Here is a 21,439-nt window from a genome sequence, read left to right as displayed (position 1 = left end):
CAAACTATTTTGTACACGTTTAATAAGATCTGTGAACATGATCTTGAAGGAGAAACATTCAATTTTGTGTTATATTTTAAGCCATAATAAACTATATAAAGTATTAGACTTGTATGCACTGAAACACACCACTAAAGAAAGTTTACTCTAGTTTTCATGCAGCTAAAACTGAAATCATTCAAATATAATTTCTTCAAATTACACAATTTTTCTAGACAGTCTCATACTTCAGATTTACCATGCTGAATGCTTATTTTTCTTATCTAAAATATTCAGGACTAATGAAGTTAGGGGGACTGAGATTTGTGTGATGGAAGTCTGAATGGTTTTGTGAGGTCTTTTGGCTGTATTTTAAGAATACTAAAATGCTTCAGAGGCACTCATTCCTGGAACAAATGCTTGTTAAGAAAACTAATGTTGCATGTGTGGAACGCAGCTTAGCAAGGTGCTGAGTACTTTTATTATTTTGGCACTCAGTACTCTGCTGCAGAATTTGGCTTGTAGGCTAGGCAGTTTTCTTTTGGATAAGAATTATTTTGCAAAGTTATCTTGAGTGAGTGAACTAAATGATCCTTAAGGACATAAACTTGGTAGGATCAGGCAAATCGGCAGCATCAGTACACTTATTCATTGATACACCAGCACAAGAAGTCTCTACCAGGTCACTTGTACTGCTCTCCTGGCTGGAAACACAAGACCCTTCTCAGCAGTTCTATCCAAAAAAAAAAAAAAAATAAATAAAACCAACAAAAAAAGCTTTTACAAAGCTTTGAAATTTCTTACTGAATGTGAAAGAAAGAAACAGTTTACCCTTCTGTCTTCTGCTTCCATGGTGTGAAAGAAATGGGTCAGAAAAAAAAAATAAAAAAAATGCACACACAATCCATTGCTAAGACTTTCACTTCAGTCTTTCCCTTTCAGGCAGAAAAAAGGGTAGGGAAAGCTGACAGAAACTGCTAAAACAATATTTCAGCAGAACCCACAGCATCAGGGGAAATAGTAGTGCAAATCATTAACAGCTGAAGGTTAGATTAACACACCATTGATTGTATCCTCTCCCAGGGACTAATTTTCATTTTCTCAACTAGCAGCAATGGTTTGCCACTTCCTTAAAAAATCTGTGGTTGAATCTAAAATGGCGGGCTTCAGTCTATTAGTTAGAATGAAGCTTCAGATGCATCATTGCAATGAGGTCTTTACATTGTATGGAAAAATTATTCAGCCTCCGAGTATGTTTTTCCATTTCACAGTCTGTATAACAAGTGCTGCATCTCTTGAGGGAAAACAATATTTATTCAGTGTTTCTTACTTCATTGTTGGAGAAAATGCAAATCATAAATTGTTGATATTCCTATGCCAGATATTAAAAATGTAGGTGCAAGAGGAAAAGTCTAATCAGAAAAGGCAATGTGGTTTGTTTTTAGGCTTATTAGACTCAACAGCATATAGAAAGTAGAATTGTTTTGTGTGTACATATTACTTCTTATAAAACAGCACATACGTTTCTAAAATATAATTTTCTTTGCCTTAACACATACTGTACATTCCTCTGCATGTGTGAATGCTAAATGTTATATGCAATGAAAAGTAGTTCGGAGGAAAGGGACACGTTTGAATTACTAACCTTACTCCCTGCATCTTAAATGTTGGTGGTTAAAAAATTTCTGAGAACTTTTATTCTAAATAAATAACAAACTTCTCTAACAAACCATTGCCAGGAGACTTGAAATGCTGTTTTAAAAATATTCTCCCAAGAGAAAGTTTATTTTGGGTATAAATATCCACTATACAAGTATGTGCATTATTTCATATTGGCCCATTTCTTCTTTCAAAGCAGCAGAACATAAATCAAATCAAAAAGTGTTTGGGGGATAACTGAGGTAGGTACATTTTCAAACTAGTTGGGAAAGTCTCCATTTTTTATGGTCATGCTCAATTGCCAGTTTTTAGTGTTCAGCTCTGCAACACAGTCACACAGTGTGTGTGAGTTTATAAAGTGTATATATATGTCTAACAGTTTTGTCAACAAATCTGCAATGAACTTTCCCATTTCTAAAGTGAACATTAAAATTTTTATATATTAAATGTTTGGCTTTGTGAAACACGGGAGGCTGAAGTTCTCCAAAGTGGTGTTGAGCATCAGAAAGGAATGAGAAAATGTTTTCGATAGTTCATGCTATTATGCACCTCAAAATTGCTCATCAGCAATAACTGAATCAAAGGAGTATAGAGTTTGTTTCTCCTGTAAACCAGTACGGTTCAATTCTGTATGTGATCTGGATTTTAAATAATTTTTCTGCAGAAGAAATACTGAAGAAGCAGTTTCACGTGCATATTAGGCCAACACTGCGGCCAAATGAAAGACCCTTTCCTGATTTGTACTTCTGTTTGCATATTCTTGCCTCTGATCTTTCTCTCCCCTTTTGCTGGCATCAGCATTTGCGTTACGCTGTAGTGAAGTGGCCCAGGAAACACATCCAGCACCACCACACCCTCCTCCCTCCCCCCATCATACTAACCTGGATCAGCTCTTACCATGGTTCACAAAATCTTGTACCAAAACAAAAAATGAGCATGGAAAAAAAGCAGTCAGGGGTGCAGGATAACAAGTACTCAGCTTTTTTTTTTTTTTGTAGTATTACTGAGTTATCCACATAAAATGTATGTAAAATCGCAGTCTGAAAACAGAAGCTTTCAGTCCTTAATAGTAGCAGTGTGCAGAACTGATTAAAATGCATTTGTTTCAAGTTGGTGCAAGCTGTTCACAACCCCATGGAACTAGCGTTGTCCTTGACAAAACAAAATACTCACCTTCATGGATGCATCCATTTAAAGTATGCCCTGGCTTCCTGATGTACCTACTAGTACTTCAGTACACTTATGAATGCAGAAAATTATAAGCTCATAAATTAGTGACTGCATCTCTTAGAAGAAAATTTGATACATGCAGTGTCTTGTAAATTATATTTTCACTTCAAGACTTGTTAGCTAATTTTTTCTCTCCACATCTGCTTGACTAAAGCTTTGGACAGATGTTTACTTAGAGCATGGTCAGATGTGTTGCTTCTGATCCAGCTGCCCCCTCAGATCTGCCAACATAACTGCACATTTAATTGCTCCCTAACCTGGTCCTGACAAAGTGATCCAGCTAAAAGCAGAAACAAAAGCCCCCCAAGAACTATAAAAGAGGTGTTTAAGCTCAGCTGCATTCATTTTGACAGAGCCGGGTCAGGGAGCAGCTATGCATGCAATTATGCTGGCAGGTCTGATGGCTGGTAACCACCAGCCTTTGGGCAGTGATGAGCAGATGGGGCCAAACTGGAAAGGTAATCACTTAACCTGGTTAAATTGCAAGTAAGGCTGCTGTGCCCCTACACCAACTGAACTTCTAGCTACTGCACTTCTGTCCTTCCTATGCTCATTTACATAGTCATTCCTTTATCTTGTGCTGGTTCAGGTGTTCATCTGATCCTGTGCTAAGGTTCAGTTCAGTACGGTGCTATTTCAGTTCAATGTAGGAGCAATAAGGATTTTGCGTAAGGCAGAGACAGGCAGGCAAATGAGACTGGCTGCCAGCAGCTAGGCTGGCTTAGGCTCCACTGAAACTGCAGACACCAGCATGCCTGTAGCAGCTAGTTATGGCAATTTAGACACTACCTGTCATTAGATGTTTCCATAAAATAGTATTTTAATAGGTAACAAGCATGAAGAGACAGAATCTACTCACCACCCCATTCCTCCCACTCTTCAAATAGTGTTTTGTAGTTATATATTTCATAAGAATATCCTCCTGACTGCACTGTCCAATATACTCTGCTAATTGTTTCCACATTTTGACAAAGGTCACAGCCCTCACAGCTCTGTCAGAAGAACAGGTTTAGAAATAAGTCACTAATTCTCCGTAGGCAAAGCAGTCAGAGTAGGATAAACAGCTTCAGAAAGCGGGTAGTGCTGTGCACTGGAGCTGGCAGTGCTTTCAGCAGGCAAACCTGACTCTGGAAAGGAATTCTCTAACTTAATTTAGTCAAGCTTGTGACAGGGACTGTCTGCATGAACGATCTTTGGTCTAATTCCCTTTTTTGTTAAGCTGTTTCATCATCAGTGAATTGAGTGGGACCAAATCAGTAAAGGCTAGGTTAATTAATCCTATCATCTTGCTTAATGCTATCATCTTGGTGAATCAATTTAACACAGCTTTATAAATTTAGTATAAGCTACGCTGTGGCTTTGGACAAAGTCAAATCTAGCTGTGCCCATAAAAGATGTTAAAGCTTCCTGCCTGCTCATTGCCACCTCCCCGCTCCGCTGTTACTATCTCTCACCTCTTGTCAGTGGTGAGTCCTCCCCTGGCCATATCAGCAGCGTTACCTTCAAGGGTTTAAAATGCAGAACTTTGCAGACTTGGTTCATTTTGTTTGAAACATGCTGGAGAGCACCTGTGTGAGCAGCGTTGCTGGCACAACACAGGAGTACCAACTAGCAGCTGTGGACAGCCTGGCGTGTGTACTGTGCTACTTTTTGGTGATGACTAAAGAAAGCTCTGAGCCAGAATTTAGAACTCTGGAGTTTCTAATGAAATGACGTATAAGCTACCAAACATTAGAGAGAAGAATTTAGGAGACAGACTTGGGAGAGCCAGGATGTCCTCAAACTAATTGTCTGAAACAACTGGTAGTCCCTACTATAATGTTCAAGAGCTTTCCATGTTTCACACAAGCCTGTCAGAAAGCCAATTACTCTTTTAGGTTCTTACATTGAGACAGCTGTTTGCAGAATTCATATTTATCTACATCTTCAGTGTTGCATCGTTACTTATTTTCTAGACGCTGGACCCAGTAAATGTCTCAGCGAATTTGTGAATCTCTCAGAGCCCAGTTTCACACCTGCTGTGTCTCTAGAAACAGAAACAAGCTGTTAACATTTGTTCTCAGATACATTTGTGCTCTTATGTGAAAGTACAGACTGTTAACTGAGTTTACCCTTATTAAAAATATGTTATTAATTAAGTTCCATAATCAGAAGCTCACAAAATATACCAATTTCCCAAACCCATTAAATGTTGCATGTATTTTATTCTGTATTTCTGTATTTTTCACTAACATAAATGCATGAAAACTGATGATTTTTTTTTTTTTAAGCCCTCTAACTCTAAACTGTCTAGAGTACTCTTCTGACTAAAGTACTTATCTGCTAAAAGATATATTAAGTTTAAATCAGGATTCCACTAGATGGAGCACAGGGGTAGCATTTTTTAAAGCTGGCCAATATAGTTTGCTGGGACAACACTTTGAAGTTATGGAAATCAGGGAAAAATCTCTCTTTATGATTCTGTAAATCAGTGTTACAGAACTGAAAATAACAGACTTGCACCACTGCACATATCATGGACAAAGGCAAACTATGGCTATAGAAGTTTAGAAGTATTACAAAAGTTGATCACTGGAATATCTCACACAAATATTTCTTCTGATTTCATCATTTAATGTGCTATGATGTGTCACTGAAGCTATTTCACTATATTTTTACAGACTATTGGAACAGTCATCTGTTATCACTTCCTTTGTTCTAGATAATTTTAGAACAAAATAGGGTTGAATTGAATAACCCTTTCCCTCTCCTCATAACTTCTGCTTATACATGACCTTTGAGAATATAATAAGCTTTCTACTAATCTAACTCAAACCTTAATGCAAATTTGCTGATTTCAGTGGAACAGTCACTATTCTGTAAGACAGATCAAAATCAGATCCTTTATTGAAAAAATGTACTAAGTAAGCATTTGTATTACACTTGTATGTTGTTATTTAAACAAATTAAAAAGTCAGGTCTGTTCCCTCACAGAATGTTCTAGAATCGCCCAAGATTGCACATCCTGAATTTACTAGAACACAATTTGCTGCTCAGTGTGCTGGGAAGGTATAAATAGGTCTAAAGAAATGAAACTTCCATTCTTATAAAGGTAGAAGAGTAAGCTACAATGACAGAAACTCAGCTGTACTGAAGGATTTAAACTAGTATTTGAAATCTTTTAAAGATAATTTGTAATTAAATTTAACAAAGGAGTACATATAAACTTAGGGCAAGAGGTATTATTATGGGTTTTATTACTAAAGTGAGTGGACCTTCTCATGAAAATATTTAAGGATTTAATATCAGATTTTTAATTGATTGCTGGAACAGGTCTGGTGAAGAAAAGGTCAGCTCTGTCAGATGAAATCTTATGTAATACTGCACCTAATACAGCTAGGGATACCAAACTCACCTCTATTTTATTTCTTTTTGCATTGATAGTTTTTTTTTTTTTTCTTCTTGAGGAGAAGTGGGAACAGCATTATTTAGACTAAAATGCCAGAGAAGAAAGCCATACTGAGGAAGAGGAGAGGCTTTGATTCAGCTTTTGTGTCTGGTGGGAATATTTTCTCAAAATGTAGGTGCTATTTCCTGTAATCAAGGGCTTTCCAGAGCTTGATAATCATTTCCCAGCTGTATCATTTTGGTGAATTATTTTTTAGCCTTGGGTTATTTCATGACTGGTTTTGCATATTAAGAATGGGAGAGGATCATATTCATCTTGATGATAGAAAACAGGGAATAGAACTCCCACAGCTCTCTCTCCCCTTCCCTCCACCTTGTGGAAAGTTTGGCTTTGTGCTAAAGCGTGAAAAAAGCCTTGACTGCAGTATGTCAGGCGTATTTCAGCTCGATTTGTGTCAACCCTAATAAGTCAGCTGACAAAGTAATAAATTGGGTGTCTGTTCAAGACCTGGCACCTGTACAGGAAATAAAAGGGGATTTCAGTTGCAGGAAGGTTTGCTTTGTTTTGCAAATGGACGTTTTCTCAAGGCTCCTCTACCTCCTTCCCCCTTCTGCTCTTTACTGAATTCTTGTTATCAAAATGTTTATTTCAATTGTGACTAGAGCTAGTTTTTCATCTGGAAAAGAAAGCTTTCTGAGTGTCATTGGAAATGGAAATCCTTATACTTTCCAGTCTGAAACAAAGGCTTACAGAGCATTTAATTATTCATGTATCCTGCTGTTACATATATGGCCTGAATAATTTCCAATTACAGAGTAGAAACTGCCTTTGTTCAACATTTTGAAATTTTACATTGATGTAGTATGAATCAGGCTGGGACAACTGAATTTGTTTAACCCTGGGAAACAATGTATTTGTAATATCTCACTATTTTTAATGATAATATAACCTTGTGACCGGGGTATCTTAATGTGTTTCCTCCTGTGTCTGACCTCCAAGGATGCAAGTCTGTTACAGCTCTTGAGAGCTGACGTTTTGTAGGTCCAGCTGTAGAGTTGTGTTTTTAGCTCAGGGGCCCCAGGCTGAGTCTCAGTGTGATGCGAGGGGGTGCCTGCAGCAGTGGCGAGAGCCTGGGTTGTTTCCTTGGGGTCTTCACTTTGAACACACAACTCTTCCTCCATGTTCAGAGGAGAGACAACACCTATTGTTCACTGATCCTTTTCACTTTTGGAGACTGTCCTGGGGACCATGGAAGAGTTTTCCTGAAAACTAATTTCAGCTTCTAAGGTTGATCTGTGAGGTGGAGGAAGCAAAACAGGATCTGGTATTCTTTGCAAGGGGTCAGCTGTGTGTTCATCTAGTTGAGTTTTCTTCACCTTTTCCATCTTTCATTATTCCATTGGGATCTACTGTAAGTAGATCTTCATGTCCACATGGAGAGTTCATCTCCCAGAATTTCCTTCTTGGACTTTTTTAATTAGAGGAAGTGATAATCTGACTCAGTGGAAGGAGAAGGGGGAAATGGTTTATTTAAAAAAAAAAAAAACAAAACACCTTTAAGTAAAATATGTATGATTTTTAAAAACAGAGAGATGAAAACCCTCCCCCTGTCAAAACAGTTGCAAAAGTGCATTCTTTGCACATAATAAGATTTTTTTCAGCAGAAATATTCAAAATCCAAGATACATCTATGTAATGTATATAATAAGGCTTTCTATGCTGTATGTGTGTTCTAGAATTTATCACTCCTTATGCAGAGGATTGGGCTCGATGACAAAAGTCCTACCTATCTGCTTCTGTCATATTTATGGTTAAAAACTTACTTTTAAATGAGGAGAAAGTTTTCTTAAGTTCTCTTCAGTGTTTTCAAGAAGTGAAAATGTAGCTTGAGGGAGAAAAAAGGGGCAATATAAACCTTTAAAACTCCAAGTGAACTTTCAGAATCTAATTGAATGCAAGCTCTGGACTTTGCTATCTATCACACTGTAAATTTTTTTTTTTTTTTAAATACTTAGCTAAGCAACTCTTCTTTCTCCAGCATTGCATAGTGATATGATGGATTACTCCAAATTAATTACAGTAATCAGCTAGCGTTATGTATTGTAGAATTGTGATTCAAGCGTGAAGGAAAAATAAGCAAATTCTGACTTCTACAGCAAATTGTACATATAAAAAATGTGTTGTGAGGTTAGCTCAAGTTTTACACCTTGGCCTTAACTTGTGGAAAAAAAAAAAAAAAAGAGAAAAGACTCTAGGGTGAAATACAAAAAGCTGATCAAAAATGGAGGAAATGTACCCGTCCACATATCTTTGGATGTACTGCAAAGGCATTATATGTTAATAAAAGCAAAAGAATAAAGTAAGAAAACAGTACCTAATAATAACTGATACTATATGTTGCAAAAGGTGTTTTAAATTTCCTGGTCATTGAGAAGATGTTAAGAAATGCCCATTTCTTTGTGTTTGAATAATATCAGCTCCCTTCTGACCTGTGTGAAAGTGCTTGAGAATTTATACTAAACTTTACAGATGCCTCATGAGGTGAATTGCAAAAATCTGGTTGGACACATATAATCTTCTTTAAAAATATTTCTAGAACACAGCTCTTATGAAAATTAAACATGTTCCAGGTGTGTATGGCCCAACTTCTGGCCATAGCTCAGTTGTTTTTGAAGTGGCAGGTACACCTGCCTTTGCAACTCAAGAGAAATTCTTCATCTGCCAGCTACCAAAATGAAACTGTGTCGGTTTTGCTGTGTTTTGTTTTTGTTGTCTGAGATAAACTGGGATGTTTGTAGTACATGTAGGAATGAGTTAGTTGCAGGTAAGATGTGGCAGCTGGCTGTGGGGAAAACATTAGTTGTCTTTCCAAGCAAAAACTCCTTGTAAGGCTTCAGCTTTTTGGGATAATATGGTGGGTGTGGTAATGTTCTGCTTGTTGCCTACTATTTGGAACTTGGGATTTTCAACTGACTTTGTTCCTCATTAATAGAGAAACTATCATCACAGAGTCTCAAAATGTTTCCTTCTAATATCATTCAAAATACCATTATGGGAAAAAGTGCTCATGCTGGAATCATAAAAGTACTGTATGGATGTTTCTGCAAAAATATGAAGGTGAGGTGACCAAAAAGTTCAGTGAGAGCATGGGGGATGATGGTTCATAAGCTGAAACAGTGACATTTTCTGGGGTTCCCTAATGTTTCAGTGCAGCTAGCCAAAAAAAAGACAGTGTATGGCCAGACTATTTTCAGGGACACGCAACACAATTCTCACAATTCTGCATTACTAGTAGGTGTATCTGATTTTTTTCATGTGTATGAAACAAGGTTTTGGAGGAGAAGGAGTATAATATGTCCTCCTTTAGTCTTGCAGGTTCAAGTATTTTGGGGGCTGTGTTGTAAACTAAATCACTGAAATCATCTGTATCAAAAATAATCAAGCTGAAAAAGGGGGCGGGGCAGGGGGGCGTGGTGGTGAAACAAGAATTGGGAAGAAGCATCACTGAGAAACGTCACAGAATTAAAAATGAGCAGACATGGACAGACACATGGCATCCTGAATATGGGCTCCCATGCCTTCCTTGTGACAGTCCTGGTATTAAATCCTACTGGATGCTGAACTCAGCTGACTAACCAGACAGGAAACTATCCCTAGGGAACTGGAGAGGAGGAAGTCTCTCCCTTCAAGTGACACTGAGCTTAAACTGTAACAAATAACTTCTCTTACTCATCCTCAGTCCCATACCTAACTTCATCATATTTACAATATTATTGTAAAAGTATTTTACCTTACTTATTTTACACTACATTACAGTTAGCTTTTGAGAATGATTGCCACTACACTTCACTTCTAACTTGCAAGTTAGTAAGGATGGGTTTTCTCCAGACCTGTGAGAACAGGAACACTGCACAGCACAGACTGCCTAAGGGCTTCAGCATACCTAATACCAAAATGCAGGTGGTGAGTGGCTGATCTTAAAAACTTCACTGACCTGAAGCAATGGTGCTACTGAAGTTAACAGTGGTATTACTTGACAAAGATTGTGGAACTTGGGCACTGTTTATATGCTTTACAAAAAGACTCCCAATAGTAAATATACAGTAAAACAGTTCTGTAATTGCAGTTGACAAAATTATTGATAACATTCTCTGTCTCTCCATTTCAGTGTTTTATTCAGAAGTGTTGACTTAATTAGTTATATCTATGTATGGAATAACTACAGACTCTTTGAACTGCCCTGGGATTCACCATGGACGTGGTATTTGACATTCCTGGGGGTGGACTTCGCATACTACTGGTTTCACCGCATAAGTCATGGTAAGAGTTAGAGTTTTTCCTGTATTAAAATACAAAATGTGTTAATTATTTATGAATAAAGTGACGTATTTATTTTCATTTCTATACTTAATCTAATTTAGGTGCTCTCTTTCCAAAGTTTAGCAGAGATTCACTTGTACTTTAAGTATGGAAAACAGTCTGTACATCACACTTTTATGCAATAGATATAGTTTTGCGAAAAAAAAAAAAAGAAAAAGAAAAAAGGAGTATCTCTTGGCTAGTAGCACCACAGAAAAAGAAATGTATCACAGAAAAAATGATAAATAAATGAAATTTGTATGGCATAGTATCCTTTTGTGCCTGTATGGAAAATACAACTTCATACAAAATGGAGGGGAATAAAAAGCAAGGTGGCCAAAATAATGACAGGACATCTGGCTAACTTCCTCTGCTTCTGTGTATATATATTTAACATTCAATCATTGTTAAACTGACAAATGAATGAAAGTGGTTCTGCACTTTACATGTACAGGTATAAATACACATACATACATTTTATACAGATATATATATATGCACTTATATTTATAAGGTATTTTAGAAATTCTGTCTGCAATTAACACTTGAATTAAAGGTGATCATTGTCTTTTTTTTTTTTTTTTTTAAGAAGTACGTTTTTAACCGTACTTGCTTGTATATATGAAAATGTAGAGTTTAGAAGGGATTCAACTGTTATTTAGTGTAACAGTGGAGGCCATGTAAATCATGCCAGTTACTTCTATTCATGTATATTATGAAGATGTAATAATATCGATCTCTCTGTTTATCCATTATATATTCCTCTTACTGACAACACATTTTTGCTATAGCCATTTGTATTCTGTGCACAGATGCAACAATGCTTTGTATCACTCCTAATTTTGGATCTGATCTAAAGTCTGTAGCAACGAAATAACTATCTCTTTAAGAGACTTTGGATGGGGCTTCTCAAGGCAGCGTGCCCACAGCCCACAAAAGCTGTAAAATCTAGTAACAAAAGTTTATGTAATGCACTTTTGAAAAGGGAAAACATTTTGATGCCAGTAGGTCAGTGGAGTACGTGGAAGTGGGTGAGAAATGAGCGTGAGCTTCTGGGGGGAGTGGGAGGTAGGAAGGGTCCCTCCCGGGTGGGAAGAACAATACAGGGTGGGTGCAGGGGGACAACAATGGTGTGAGGGGACGGGGCTCATGGGGGGACATGGTGGGAGGTGAGGAAGTTGGGGGGAGCTGGAACAATGTGCCGGGGGGACATCGCAGCCAGGAGCTGGGAGCCCTGCGTGGGCGTGCGAGACACTGGGAATATGCTTCAAAAACAATGACATTAACAGTGCTGGCAAGGCTGCAACTTCGGGCTGAGAACTGGACCAAGGTGGGAGGATATTCCTGCATTTTTAAGTAAAAAAATAATTATCTGAAAGTGTTAGAAAATCAGTAGCCTGGCTCTACTTTCACCAGATTCAGTGGTAAAATTCCCACTGCCAGAGAAAGGAGCAGGATCAGCTCCATGCTTTCTAAAGCAGTTCCATGTTTTTCTGTTCCTACAGCAATTCTGAATTCACTCTCATCTGCTTTTCTATATTTTGAGAGGAACATTGGGACCGTGCGCTTTGAAATGAATCACTCTGGCCGTTTTAGAATTAAAATCCAAAACAATTCTCTCAGTATGTAGTGAAGTTGTGGAAACCGCATAACAAAATGTTGTTCATGTCTTAAGAAGGTCAGCACTGAGCTGTTCTGTAAACGTTAATTTAGTCTTCTGGAGGTTGCAGAAATGTTTCTCTCTGTCAGGTATGTGCTGCTCAGCAGGGAACTGATGCAACATTATAGAATATCGCTTAAAATGAAGGTTTTAGCTTAACCGACAGCCTTACTTCTGGTCAAGCGATGAAATCTGTAACAGGGCAACACAGCTGCAAAAGTCGACTGCTTCAGAAGTTGGAAAGGAGAATTTGAATGTAGGAGATGCTTTTAAAATGCAAAATGTAGTTTACTGGAAAATACCTCTGCGATTTGAGAAGTGGAGGCACTGGAACAATCTCTACTACAAGTGGACAAACATACCCTTGAACGAGAAAATAACAGGGCCTGGTGATTCAGGCTTGGATCCCAGAGCTAAGTTAGAAATTAATAGCATATGTATATCCCAGGAAATTCAAGCTGTGTGGACTTATGTGTGGGGATGTAAATAATAACACTAATTGTTTCAAAATGAAGAACTTAAATTCAGATGCATTTTCAGGCTGTTTATTAGTACTCAAAATAATTTTGTTACAAAGCATCATCATCGTATAGCTTTTCCTATCTCTAAGCAATTATTTGATAACACAAACTCCTGTCTACTTACTATCTTATTTTTGTGTTGTCCATCCAATAAGTGGACTGTTTGTTTTGCTATTTGAAAGAATAGGCTGAAAGTAGAACCTTCTTTCTGTAGTACTTGTTTCTACTGTAGTAGAAACCCTAATATACAGTTTCAAGCCTTTACCCAGTACTTGGGAATCTATCTTTTCCTCTTCACTTATATGTGTGTAATAGCTATTATCATAAATTGAAGTTATACAGCAACAAGAGGAAGTATTTTTAGGTGTGATCTCATTTTTTTAAAAGATAGAGTTATTCTAAGTATGTGCTTGTATTTTCCATTGTTTGCAGTAGCCACTAAAAAGTTAGAAAATAAAGTGTTTCACCACTTATTCAAGCATTCTTCTGGGCCTGAACCAAAAGCCATGGCAGTCAATGGGAATGCTTAGTTAGCCACTGCTTTTTCTCTTGGTGTTTTAGTGAATTTATATATCACCATAACTTTTCCCTTTGTTTCAATTAAAAAAACACTGCTTGTGGTGATACTACTGAAGAAAGTAAGCTGTAAAATAACAGGTTTTTTCTTTTCTCTCTTCTTTTCTTTTCTTTTCTTTTCTTTTTTCTTTTCTTTTTTCTTTTTTCTTTTCTTTTCTTTTCTTTTCTTTTCTTTTCTTTTCTTTTCTTTTCTTTTCTTTTCTTTTCTTTTCTTTTCTTTTCTTTTCTTTTCTTTTCTTTTCTTTTCTTTTCTTTTCTTTTCTTTTCTTTTCTTTTCTTTTCTTTTCTTTTCTTTTCTTTTCTTTTCTTTTCTTTTCTTTTCTTTTCTTTTCTTTTTTTCTTTTCTTTTCTTTTCTTTTCTTTTCTTTTCTTTTCTTTTCTTTTCTTTTCTTTTCTTTTCTTTTCTTTTCTTTTTTTCTTTTCTTTTCTTTTCTTTTCTTTTCTTTTCTTTTCTTTTCTTTTCTTTTCTTTTCTTTTCTTTTCTTTTCTTTTCTTTTCTTTTCTTTTCTTTTCTTTTCTTTTCTTTTCTTTTCTTTTCTTTTCTTTTCTTTTCTTTTCTTTTCTTTTCTTTTCTCTTCTTTTCTTTTCTTTTCTTTTCTTTTCTTTTCTTTTCTTTTCTTTTCTTTTCTTTCTTTTCTTTTCTTTTTTTCTTTTCTTTTCTTTTCTTTTCTTTTCTTTTCTTTTCTTTTCTTTTCTTTTCTTTTCTTTTCTTTTCTTTTCTTTTCTTTTCTTTTCTTTTCTTCTCTCTTCTCTTCTCTTCTCTTCTCTTCTCTTCTCTTCTCTTCTCTTCTCTTCTCTTCTCTTCTCTTCTCTTCTCTTCTCTTCTCTTCTCTTCTCTTCTCTTCTCTTCTCTTCTCTTCTCTTCTCTTCTCTTCTCTTCTCTTCTTTTTTCTTTTCCTTTCTTTCTTTTTTTTTCTTTTCTTTTCTTTTTTTGGGGGGAGGGGGGCGAGGAGGATATGCGTGGGTTTAGGGGATTTTTAACAGATATTTTAATCTAGCATATATGGATTACTCCTCAAGCTTCCTTTCCAGGTGCAGAGTCCTTGCAGAGTTATTCCTGCTAAAAAGCAGGATTCTCTGGTCCCAGGGCAGTGCAGAGCCCCAGCCGTGGTGGAGCACACCCCTTCCCGAGCTCTGGCTTTGCCGATACTCCTGTTGCAGACATATGACAGCGGCAGTAAGGAATTTAGAGGCTCTGTAAACTAATTTCTTCAGCAGCCACACCTTTTAATCAGGGGAGGAAATCTAGAGACTTCCAGATCCATGCAAAAACAAGGGAGCTGTCACTAATGGATGCGCTGGTGCTGAGCATTGGATTTTGTGGTCAGTTTGGGGACCCTTCTCTCTGTTTTCAGGCCCCGGGAGAAGTTCTCTGGGTTTGGCAGCCAGCAGGTTCAGAGAGCCTGTCTCTTTTTAACAGCAGATTCCAACACCTCTTCTTTTGTTCTCCTTTACTGCTGGGGAATTTCCATTGCTTCAGTGTCCCTCCCCTCAGACAACCTGGGAGAAGTGAGTTTCCTTCAGCTGGGCCAACCTCAGCAGCAGCTGCATTGTTCTGCCAGGCCTGAGGCGGCCTGTGTCAGCCGTGCTCGCCCATTGTCCGCTGGCGGCTTCCAGCCGCCGTGAGGGATACGTGACAGGGTCCCTGTCAGCAACAGGCTGAGCCAATATCAGCTGATGCTTTGAGTTATGTGCGGAGCGTGTAAAATAGACCTCAGCTGATAAGTATATCCTAGCTGGATTCCCCAGCTGCTACATACAGTTTTGAGTTAACGGCCTGTCTCTTAATATTTCTCTGTTTGTTTATGGTGGGTGAGAAATAAATTGGGCATATTCTGGAGAAACAGTCTTTGAGCTCTTCAGATTCTTCCAACCCACAGGACTGACCATTTGGCCAACACCAGGTTCTGAAGGGTCGGCAGACAGAGGAGAAACTCTAAACACTCATTTTGATTTTGCCCCTCAAAAGGCTGTGCCTCGGATCTGTAGCAAAATGTCTCAACTGAGGATGCTGAGAGGGATTTCTTTTTAAGATTTCCAAGAATTGGAAGCTTTAACTTTCAAAAGTTCAGCAAGGTAGGAGATGAGAATGTGGATTTCTCTTTGCTTTATTTACACATGACTTATATAGCTTCTACCTCTTCACCCAGTAGACATCTTTACTTACAGTCTCATAGAGAATTTTTTTTCAGCAGCAGAGCTGCCTGCAGAAGTTTCTGGCTGTTCTTCCCTACACTACCAAGCCAGTTCTGAAAAACTTTCCGTGAGGTGACTATATAGTAAAATCACTGAAAAAATAGTTCATTAAAAAAAAAAGGGGGGGGGGGGTGTCATGTTGGGTTTCTCCTTTAAACAATGAGAACCAACAACTTGGTTCAGTCATCATGGGGTCAACTTAGCTATGGGACAGGAACTGCCCAGTGGTCAAGGGCAGAGACAGCATAAGCTGGATTTGCTGGTGCAGAATCTCTGGGGTAACTGGAGACTTTGGGAAGAGCAGAGAAGGATTTTCTGTGTCAGTAGTGCAGAGACAGGTACCTCATCTCATCAGGAAACAGAGTGACCCATTTGTGGATAACTAAGGGCAGGCAATGTTCGTGATTCATGCTGTCAAAATGATGGGAAGAGGTGACAATAAAATCCAGTCCTATTCTTTCAGTTAGTTATACACATAGTCTTCAGCAATAATACTAATATGTTAGCACATTGGACACTAGTGCAATGGTATGTTTGCTATTAAATGAGAAGATGAGTTTGAACTTTCAAGCTTGTTAAAGGAAAAGACAGCAGGGCTTAAAATCTTTTCAGCATTTACATTTACCACTCATTTTTTGGAGGGTATATTGGAATCATATGATCACACTATCTTTATTTATCTGACCCATTCCTGCCTTTGAAGTGCTCCTTTCCATCTGCATTTTATAATGTGCTTATCTGAAGTCAGTATATCAGAATGGACTTGTTAAGTAGATTTTATATTAAGAATTGATAGTATATTGAAATAATTTTGGATTTAAAGGACTTTAGTTTTATGGGAAATTCATTACAGTAAAATGATGTCTGACTTTTGTTACTGGGAACATGGTCAGAAACAACAAGTTTTTTTTTTCTTCTTTTTTCAGAAAAACCTGTATTCCCCTAGAAATGCAATAAATGAGCATGTTCTTTTACATGTCAAAGGCTTCATTAGGGGGGACAAGGGTAGTGGTTTTTTTAAGCTTGTCCTGGCAAAATGCCACTTTTTACCTGACTAGCAATTCAGAGTTATATTGATTATCCAGAATGAAACAAATTTAATTCCACCCAATGAAAGATTAAAAACAAAACAAAAAACAAACAAACAAACAAACAACAAAAAAAACCACAACAACAACAAAAAAAACTCCTTGGGGAACTGTCAAGTGACTGAATGAAGCTCTGCTCTTTTTCTTGTCACAGCTTGTGTTGATTGCAAGGGGAATTGATACCCAGTGATTAAGAGAAAAGTATTCTTTTCTTGTGAATTTTAGAGAAAACATTTTTTGCCATTTTGGTAGCTGTTTTTTCTTATGATTTAAACAGGCTTGTGAGAGAAAGATATTAAATTGCTGACTCTGCAAGCCTCACAAAAATAGCAAAAGCAATAGCTGGTTTTCATATTTTTTGTTCTGTCTTCTGATTGTTGCTAGTCAAATACCTGCAGACAGGATAACATGAATTAAAAATAAATAGAGAGTTCATGTGATTATGATTCATCCGCTGCCTTCCTACTCCACTGTAAATAAACTACATCATTTGTTATTTCTATATGCTTATTTTTGCAACCAAATCTTTTACATTTCTTTTACTTCTCCGAAATAAGAGGTGCTCCTTTATCATGTATCCTAACATTTTCAGAGTGAGTAATAAGTTTTTAAAAGACAGAGTCAATCAAACCAAATGATGACACTTATTCTGTCAATTAAGTGTATATTTTGGTTTAAGAAAGGTTCACCTGAAAAACCTTCAGCTGCAATCAAGCTTCCTGTCATGTAGTGGTCTAAAAAAATTACAGGAGCCTGCTTGTATTGTTTTCAGGTTGTTATTGTTCATAATAAGTTCCTGTTGTCTGAAAGACTGATTTCTTGTATATTGGCAAGAGTAATGTCCTGATCTGGGGTGAAGTTGATTTATTTAGGCTGTTAAATTTGTTGCGGCACATGCAGATATCACAAGCTCCTTCCTGTTCTACTTTAAAAGTTGAGAAAATAAGAGAAAAATTTCCATAATCTCTGTGAAGTTTAGAAGATGGGAATGAGAGGAAATCTACTGGATTATTTTTGCTTAATTTTCATTTCTGAATATCCATAAGAAGTTTACAGGTCAATAGATTTTCTAAGCATGCTATATGCCAGAGGTTATTAAGAGTGATGGTAATAACAAATCCACTGACAGGTTGGACTGCAGAAGAAGTGATTGACTGCTGATTTTTGGCTCTTTAGAATATTGGCTGTGCTCCAGGGTGAAGAGTAGGACATGGATCATTGCGATAGATGAGGCATTAATTTTTTTTATCTGGGTTCAACATCTAACCCAAGAAGACATAAGCTGTTTGCTCTTGGATGATGGAAAGGTATCATTGAGCAAAGTTACAATGCACTTGCCATGATTCTTGCATGTTTTCTGTAAATACATGGTAATTGCTTTTTTTAATTTTTTGGCCACAGGATACTGGGAGAAATGGATGTCTATGGCTGTTATGAATTAGGCCTTGATATGAAAATAAAAACAGGCTTTTTTGTTTTGTTTTGATGATGTCAGAGACCATGTATCTTTTAATCTTAAATATAATGAAATATTTATTCATGAAAGTGTGAGCTGACTCTGTTATGACATAATTTTTATAGCAAAAATTCAGGTGGTAATTCCAGCTTCTCTCAGCATTGTTTATCTTTTCTCAAACTTCCACCATCAAGAGATCTGGCAAGCTCCCCAGTACAAAATGAAAAAGAAACCGTATTCCTCCATTTTCCTTGTTAGCCATCTTTTCTTATGGCTGGGAAAGGGTCCAGCACAAAGTTAATGCTCCTCTTAAGTATCACTGAAATCCTGCTTTGGGGATTTAGATAATACATCAGCCTTGTCAAGGCTCTCTATATAGACGTGCATTAACAAGAGGTACCTATGGGTGTCTGGAGGGTGCAATCTCATTTTTTTCCTATACTCTGAGCCTGGAGTTGTCCCTGAGTGCACAGACTGGTGAAAAAGCTCTGGATCTGCTTGCACAAAAGCAAGTTGGTAACATGCTTTTACAATAAAACACTAGAAAATGTAAAATAAATATCCTTAAATATTTAAACCACAGGGAAAGTCTCTGTTCTTTTTCACCTAAACTTTTCTTTAAGGTGGTAAAACCTAAAGTTTCTGAAGCTTGAAATGAATTCCAAGTCACTTCACAAATGACTGTCTTCTGAGATCCTCAAGGAATTATGTACAATGTGTGGATTAAAAGAGCAGTTGTAATGAAGAAACTGATTTGTTGCACACATGGCTGTTGCGATTGTGGTCATGCTCCTGACTATTAAACTAACCAGACAGAAGTGTCATTGAGCATGAATCCCTTAAAACAGTATATTTTAGGGTGAAGTGGGAGAAGAAAGTTTACTATAAACTAGCATGGGTCGACCATTTAGAAAGACAGCTGACTTCACACATTCATAAACTTGGCTAGTGCTGCCCTCTAGTCTATGCATGTGCATTTTGAAAGGGGAAAAAAATCCCTTTGTAGTCTCAGAGTGGAGACATGAGGATGAAAGTATCTAACACTGTGTGGAGAAACAGCTCGTTTGACATAGTTTTCCAAGTGTGCTGCTGAAAACCAATGAAACGGTGCATAACACTTTATGGTTCTGTAGTACCTTAAGAAATACAAGTGTGAATTATCGAAGCTTTGAATCGAACCTTTTTGCAAGTAGTGATTGTGGGAAAGAAGAAAGTACTTCTGCAATAGTTTGTAGATTTTATTTTTAAGGTGTTTCACCTGGAAAAAAGTTTGGAATGGCTCTCTATGTACTATTTGACCTCTCTGTTGTTACAGAACCACATTCAGGCAGATAACTTCATTAGCTGAGGAGAGAAACTGTAACAGAAGAGAGACATAAGTGAACCTGCTTTCCTCGAACTTCCAAACATACATTTTTGCTTGCTTTAAATGTTCAATATGTATTTTACATTAAAAACATATATTTAGAGTAAGTGAAAACGCACAAGATAAAATATATTCTTGTTTCCCTAGATCTAATTTTAAGTCATGTTACTTATTTCAGTTAAAGACTTCTTACTAACCTAGACAGAAACAAGTATGTACTTCCTAAATTAGTTGCACACAAATCATTTTGTCTAGGCTCATCCAAACACTTTTTTTTTCCTATTTTTTCTTTTTTACTTTTTTTTCCTTCTTGTTACCCTAAACCAGTTGCAATGACTTTGGAGATGCTAGCTGTATATTTCTGATACAGCATCTTTGCATACTTGCTAGAAGGCTTTGTCCTGGATAGTCTAGGAGGGGCAAGGTTCATTTTTATGCCCCTTCTATGTTTGATCAATCTGCTGAAATCAGCAGATCGGCAATAAGAGGTATCAAATGTAAAAACATTTTTTAAAATTTCTTATATGAAAATGTGATTGTAAGGAATTAGGTTTAGAGCAAACGTACACATCATGTAATTATCAAACAGCATCAATAGTAACTTTTTTTTTTTCAGTTAGATTTAAAGCAGAAGCATAATCCTAGAGAAATAAAAGGCGTTGTTAAAACAGATGGCCCATTTTGATGCTTGTGTTTTTTCTGTTACAAAAAAAAAATATAAAAATTGTTTCTCCTGCTGTGCTAGTAAAAATGTTTGTCAGTCTGTATAGTTTCAGAATGGAGAAAGAAACACGTAGAATACTAACTCTCAGCATCCCCATTCTGAAGCTGCATTTTAGCTAAAAGGCACTGTGAAGATCTGTAGTACTTTGCAATTTCAAATGGCTCTTTTGAAATGTCTTTAAAATCACTTTTAAAACTGTGCAGAACTTTGCTTTGGAGCATCCCTGTGTCACTTTTCACCATCTACCTGTGGGAGAAAGTAAGGTGGCCCCTGGGGTGTGTCGATGATTCTGTAGTTGGCGGGCATAGCTCAGAAACAGACCCTGCTTTCCTCTTGGGGCAGTGAGCCACTCTGAGGGCTTGGGGATGTCCTTCTGCTCCTTAGTGGGGCATTGCTAAAAACAGCCAGCATTAAGACCAGGGATGTACCAGAAATACTAGTATTTCCATTTGTTTCAAGAACATATGTTTTTTATGCAAAATTTTCTGTAGCTTAAGTAGTATGAATAGATACACATTGGAAAACATTTTATGCCTGTATATAGAGAGAAGTTTTTGATTATATATAGTCTCGGCTGATGTGACTGACAAATATTTCCAAGCATGTGCAATCTGTCCTAGATCTTTTCAAAATTAACTACCAAAAAAAAAGATTTTGGATTTTCTATTGCTAATTGACACCCTTAGTGTTTGTTGACTGATGTACACTACTTACAAAGAATAAATGCTTGATTATTTGTAAAGGGTGTTATTGTTTTTTCTTTCTTCTTATTCATTTTACTATCTGTAAAAATTCTGAAATGACTTTTTAAGCAGACTAAAACTGCATTCCACCCTAACCCCCAAATGGTAAGATGTTCTTTTCAGGAGCATCAATTACTCAGATTTCTAGAAGCTTGATGTCTGTAATAGTTCTTGCTTGCTAAAAATCTGGTGAGGCCTTTACCATTTAAAATACTTTATTATACATTTCAAGATTGGCAGTTAACATTTAAAGTGTGTTTAGAGCAGACAAACCATTAGTGTATCTGGACAATATTCTTTGGGTGTATGTTTCCTTCATTGTATCTTTATTGCCTTAATTAAAGTATTTAAACTTCCAAAAATGGTTTTTGAGTACAGAGGTAGCAATCTTTTCCACATCAAACATTATCTGAATTGATAGCATACTGGTGGATAACTCAACAACAACAGAAAAAAAAAGGCTAAAGATAATTTTGCTTTTTTCTATTTTTAAT

At 36.9% G+C, this 21,439-nt stretch overlaps 1 protein-coding gene across 2 annotated transcripts in view; it reads left to right on the top strand.

The window, feature by feature from the left end:
* Positions 1–21,439, top strand: part of AGMO (alkylglycerol monooxygenase) — a 199,047-nt gene that overhangs the window by 7,626 nt on the left and 169,982 nt on the right. For both annotated transcript variants that reach the window (XM_066991780.1, XM_048068248.2), the window contains exon 3: positions 10,425–10,576. In XM_066991780.1, coding sequence (XP_066847881.1) covers positions 10,425–10,576 — 152 coding nt within the window. The remainder of the gene's footprint in view (positions 1–10,424; positions 10,577–21,439) is intronic.

This window comes from Anser cygnoides, chromosome 2 (genome assembly GCF_040182565.1).
Source record: "Anser cygnoides isolate HZ-2024a breed goose chromosome 2, Taihu_goose_T2T_genome, whole genome shotgun sequence".
NCBI classification, from domain to species: Eukaryota; Metazoa; Chordata; class Aves; order Anseriformes; family Anatidae; genus Anser; species Anser cygnoides.
The sequence above is the reverse complement of the archived record's forward strand: the minus strand, read 5'-3'. Positions and strand labels throughout refer to the sequence as shown.